This window comes from Dermacentor silvarum, unplaced genomic scaffold (genome assembly GCF_013339745.2).
Source record: "Dermacentor silvarum isolate Dsil-2018 unplaced genomic scaffold, BIME_Dsil_1.4 Seq332, whole genome shotgun sequence".
Lineage (NCBI taxonomy): Eukaryota > Metazoa > Arthropoda > Arachnida > Ixodida > Ixodidae > Dermacentor > Dermacentor silvarum.
Genome location: NW_023606065.1, coordinates 31,480 through 37,479, shown reverse-complemented (window position 1 = coordinate 37,479; position 6,000 = coordinate 31,480). Strand labels below are relative to the sequence as shown.

The window sequence follows — 6,000 nt, the reverse complement described above, 5'->3', positions numbered from 1 at the left end:
TAGAAGTCTTTGGTTTACTTCAGATGTCGCTGTAGCACCCCCCCCCCCCCCTCCCCTATCTTGGCATTTGCAAGGTTTTGTGCACAATTCTTATGTCAAACAAAAAGAGCAGTAGATGGCGCAGCTTGTAAGTGCCAACATATTTTCACAAGCAGCTGAAAAATATCGGCTCTTGTCTGCGTGAAGTTTTTGTGGGTGAAAGGAGGCAGGTCGGCACTGAGCATTAATACCGAATATTTACGAGCCTGTACTAGTTATCTTTCACCTCGTAACGCAAATATGAAAAGGAAGATTACTTACTAAACCTTAAGTTAGGTCGCAAATTTTACTTGAACCACAGTTAAGACCTCGAAACGGAGTTCTCTCCGTCCGTGCGCTCCGCAACGCCGTGACCGCAGTCATGCCACCGGCGTTGTCGTCGTGATTTCGGTGGTCATATCATACAAATACAGTATAGTTTCGACGCTATTGCAGGAGTCTTGTACAAAGACGGGGGAAATCGGGATAGCAACAAGATTTCCGCGTAAAATGTTTTCACACCCAAAGGAATCGCTGTCGACAGGGCCATATACTTGCGGTGTGCTGAGAAAGTAACAAGGCTGCACGATCGGAATGGGCGTAGCTCCTATACTCGTGACCACTGCGGTGCCACTTAGAGATGCGCAAGGCTTTCGTCAAGCAGCTTATTTCGATCTTTACGGATCTATTCTGCGATATATATTACAGCGAAGCTGCATATGGATAGGTTCTGGAGGTTCGCGTCCGCATACAAAACGACACGTAGAACAACACTTACAAAAAGTGGGCCGATCCTGGTGATAGAGCAGAAAGGGTCCAAGCTCAATGGCACATACCCCTGTAGGCTCGGGGACCTGTAACGCGCCCTTGAACTACTCTTGCCACACGTGGCACCCAAAGAGAGAGAAAAAAAAAAAAACAATGCGCCGGAGCGATGAACGCTGCTGCCCAGACGTATAGTCTATGACGATGCGTGTCGACACGTCAGTGATAAAACGTAATAGTCTATCAACCAATAGCCGTGTCTCATTTCTCTTGACATAGCCATTTCCCTAGCGACGTCATCAGTTGCCCCCTTGGACTCGGTATGGGTAAAAAGCACCATGCATAGCAGGAGGCACACACCATCGGGAACCTTTGTCCCACGAAAAACAATCAGGAGGCACTCACCTTACCGTAGAAGTTTAGCAGCCAGTTGAAAAGCCACGTCTGGATATCGCTGCTGCGAACAGCGATTTCCGAGCGCACGAAGCCAGGGTGACAGCAGTTTACTGTGACACCTGCGTCAGAGCAACCGGGAAAAGTTTGTCACGGTGCACACAACTAGAAGTTACCAGCACAGAGATTCAACAAGAGCGGACACTCCTACATAGCCCAGCGGTCGAATTGACTGCAGCGCACCAAGCCGTCGGCATTAACACCTGGACCACACTTCCGGTTTCGGTTCTGGGCGTGCGCGCTTTGAACGCTAGCTGGCTGGCGTTTCGCCGGCTGCGTCGATCGGCGCGCGTATTTTTCTTCTATTGCTCAACCGCGCCGCCGTCTTGGTGCGGAATTGTTTTATTACTTGGTAAAAATGATTGCGAACGATCTTTACAAACCTTGAAAGAATCTGTGCCATATGCAATTTCACAAAGTAGACGCAAGACGCCTTGTGAAATGAGGAAATGTTTATTTTGTAATATATAAATGCTCGTTCCGGGCTTTTTGTGAATTCATCCAACGTTGTGGCAACAGGTAAGCAGTAGTAGTTCCCGTACAAAGCTCCACCGGACGGCATCAGCTGAAAAAAGTAAATTACAAGCATGTGTCATTTTGGTATTTAGACATAGGAATGTTGCGTGTAGAGGCGAAACGAGCGAAAGTGGGCAACATTACAAACAAAAGCAATTCGCGTTTACATACATGGCGTAGAAAATACCCGACTCACCCTAAACAATACCAGAAAATATGCAGAAAAACATTTCATTTCCAAGCATTCCCCCTTTTTCGGGCATTATTTCCTGCGCTTTATTAGCACAAATACACGGGCGACTGCGCGTTTCCAAAACCACTTGGCGACAGCCGACGCGATGGTACGCTACGTACACAGAGATGGCCACAACAGAGACTCCCAGCCAGACCATGCTATATAGACGCTCGCAGAATGCCTTCTACTCGCACTTAAGACAAAGGCGTGGGTGCAAAGCCTGTTTTCAGTCGTTCAGAAGATGGAATTCTCGAGATACAAGTTCCTGGTCTTTCGAGTTCCTCGGCGTTATCTTTTTCGCGTTCTGCCGACGCAAGCAACACGCTCCCGTGTTATAACTTTTGGCAATCGCTCGTCGCGTTTTCGACAAGCGCGTGAGTACCGAAAGAGGGTATATATATGTTGTTGCGGGGCCATCAAAAGCGTCACAAACTTGTCCCACTAATAAGAATCAGGGCCGCGATTTTGTAGCGATGCCTTTCTTATGACTTATATTACACTAGTCTTATCATACACCGCTCACGGCCGGCTGATCCCGCTGATAACGCGAGCAGACCGTCGCTCTGATCACTGACAAAGCGCGATAAGCGCGAAAAGGCATTATTACTTTAAAGGCATCGCTACAAAATATCGGCCCAGTACACGCCAAACCTTGTCACCGCGGCCGAGCTGATTCTCGCTAACTGCGCGGCACAGCGCCCTACGCGGCCAGCGTGCCTCAAAAGTACCGAAATAAGTTACAATAATGTTAGGGTCCATAGAAATCGTCGGAAACATAACCCAACACAATTCATTAACTCAAATTAACTGTGCCAGGACGGCCGAGCTGTTTTTCACTAAGTGCGCCACAAGTCTCAGTTCCGTGCGATAAGCCTAAATACGTCGCAGACAGTCAAACAATATTTCTCACCTTGCCGTAGTGCAGTGGTGCCGTGTCGAAGTGCAGAAGGAACGCAAGAATACGTCGGGAGCCCAACAAACTATAGTGCCCCTATTCTTGACATTCCGCCATTTTCTTCGAGGCGTGGCGTAGGTGTGACGCTTACAAAATGGCGCTGATAGCCCCAATTTACTTTCGTAACGTGACGCAAATTTGACGTTTTGCCTAAGAAACTAAAATGAAGGCACTGAACCTAACGTTACTGCTAAATCAAAACAGTTTTTCTCCTCAGTGAAAATAAAGCAGCTGGCTCAAAACGTACGATTATTCCGTCGAAAACGCTTCTCGCTTCCGTCGTCTGCTGCGTTCAAACCATCGTCTGCTTCTTTGGGTATGATGCGTGTGCCACAGGACACGGAATGAGTCGTCGTATATTGGCGCCCACGCGCTTGTTTTCTGCCTTGAGACAACATACGCAACCTGGTGATTAGCGCGCACACTCTAGGCCGCGTTATCGCTATCTCGTGAACTGACTCGACAGTCCGACTCGTCTGGCTGAGAAGCGACCGAAAATCTTGGAGGAAGGAAAAATATAGAAGGGATTATTACGTCACGCAGCCAGCCTTGGCAGGCGAACACTCCGTGAAGCCAGCAGTGGGCCACGCGTGACCTCTATCGCTGAGATCACGGAGAATCGAGATTTGACAAGACGTTCGGTTACCGGTAGTTTTTATTCGGTGCGCGCTCGGCTGGCAGCTGCTCACATGAAGCAAGGAAAAAGATGTTTTTTCTTGTTTTTTTCCTTGGTTTTGTTTTTGTTTATTTGACGACTTTCAAATGGTTTTGAATGGGTATCGGGAAAAAAAATCAACCGGGAGTACTAAAACCTACCGCGCGCTCTGACGTTTTCAGCGCGTGTTGGGCCACCACACTCGGCTTCAATGGCATTGCGGTAGGATCCCTCCCATCTTTTTCCTTTCTCCATGCCGAATATCACCGATAGCGTTGCGCGCGCCAAAGGTATCTGCTACCGCGGCGCAAGCGCCGCCACTGCCATCTCTCGTTCACTTCGCTGTTTACTCGCACTACAGTGCCTAGAATAAGTATATTATAGGCACTGTACTCGCACCGCGAGAGGAAACTTCAAGGCGCCACCTTGCGTACATTTCGTTTCATAAATTAAAAAGCCGCCGTTTCCAAAGCCTCTGATGACGCGAAAAGTCATTAGTCTTGATTAGGATGCAAACGCAGCAGTGAAAAGTGCAAAAAGTCACAGAAAGTTTGCTATGTTCAGCCAATATTACTTCAAATAAACGAGTTTTTAATAAAAATGATGGTCCAAAACATAAATGCCAGCACCTCGCGAGAGCGATGCAAATGCTATGAGCACGCGTTATGAAAAAAAGATTTTCACGGGCACAAACGACGGGGAAATTGCGGCGGTACGCACGCCATTGCTTATGGCCACACATTAGCATAACTCGCGCGGCACGTCGCACCACAAATTATGGCGAAAAATCTCTGCAACGGCAGCCCAGTGCAATGTCACGCAACGTCAAATTGCCGTTTACGAAACAGCTCTTCCTGTGACGATCCTCACGCCATATTCCTTCAGCCAATCAACAAGCTGACATGGTGGCTATCTTGGAACGCCACCACATATTCGCGAAATTGCAGATGCATTGCACGGGCTTCTGCACGCTACCGTCCACTTTCTTTTTAAAGCGCTAAAGTCGCAATATAAGTGCCAAGGACCAGAAAAAATCTATTAGTCGATAAAATTTGCAGCTCCACGTCACGTTTCGTTATTTTGATGAAAACGCAAAATTGCATTTTGCAAAACTTCCCTTTCCCTGCACAAATTTCAAAGCACGTGACCTCTCGACAGCCAATCAAATAGTCAACATAGCGGATAATGGCGGCCGTGCAGCCGCCATGCGTGTCGAGAATAGGGGCTCAGGTTACATACAAAAAAAAAAAAGCGTAGCTTACACTGGATGCGCAATGTTAAAGAGAGAGCGGAGCTGATGGGCACCTAACTAGTCCTGGCTTTTGGGCTAGGCGAAGCACTACCAAGTCATCCCCAGCATTTTCCAGAATTTATTGATTGTTGATCGATTATCGATTAGCTATTGATTAGCTATCAATTGGCTATCGCAAGGTATTGGCCACACATTTGGGCTAGGCTAAGCACTACCAAGTCATCCCCAGCATTTCCCGGAATTTATTGATTATTGATCGATTACTGATTAGCTATCGATTGGTTATCGCAAGGTATTGGCCACGTATTTGGTCTAGGCTAAGCACTACCAAGTAATCCCCAGAATTTTCCGAAATTTATTGATTATTGATCTATTATTGAGTAGCTATTGATTGGCTATTGATGGCTGACTAAGCTTAAGTAGTCCCAACCATGCTTAGCTAGACTTAGCCAGGCTCAGCTTCGCTAGTTCACTGAGGTATGTGTCACTGCGCTTGGACCCTAGGGATGGTCGATTAAATGTTTTAATCGATTAACGATTAATCGTTCATCGATTTAGCGTATCATCGATTAATCGATTTCGATGCGGGGTTTTTCGTCGATTAATCGATTAATCGACTTTTTTTTCGGGCGCTTTAAAAAGGCTGAAACACAGTTATCTATTCACGTAAGTACCTATATTAACGCTTGAAAGGTGGAACCAGGATAAGACATACAAGCGTATAAATTTTGATAAAGAGTAATGTTTAATTTGTTAGAGGTCAACTATAATTGCCACTAGTGACTAGTGAAGGAATAAGCAATATACAGAGTGTTCATATTGACACGTGTACTTGTTTATCTTTCCCCGGTGACCGCTTTTCACCGGCTAACAAATGTTAAGGTGGCGGTCCGGCGCCACCAGCCCCCCGTTTCGAGTACTTTTGGAGCAACCGTGGTGGCTCTTCTACTTAGGATATAAAGTTGTCGTATATGCCATAAAAAAGCCTAATTCTTGTAGATTCCAACTAATTATATTATAAACAAATTGAATAATGTGATTTAGAAATAAATGTTCAAGATCAAGCATGATATACATGGTTTTTGCGAAATGTGTCTCAGTTGTGACCATATTTAGAAGAAACTACCGCATTTACTGCATTGCGGCTTGCT

General features: G+C 46.3%; 1 protein-coding gene across 1 annotated transcript in view; it reads right to left on the bottom strand.

Annotated features, from left to right (window-relative positions):
* Positions 1 to 1,188: 1,188 nt before the first annotated feature.
* The window catches only part of LOC119434942 (uncharacterized), a gene marked incomplete at both ends in the record, with an annotated part of 30,541 nt that continues 25,729 nt past the window's right edge, over positions 1,189 to 6,000 (bottom strand). The window contains one exon of the mRNA XM_037701945.2: positions 1,189 to 1,298. Within this exon, the coding sequence (XP_037557873.2) occupies positions 1,189 to 1,298 (110 nt within the window). The remainder of the gene's footprint in view (positions 1,299 to 6,000) is intronic.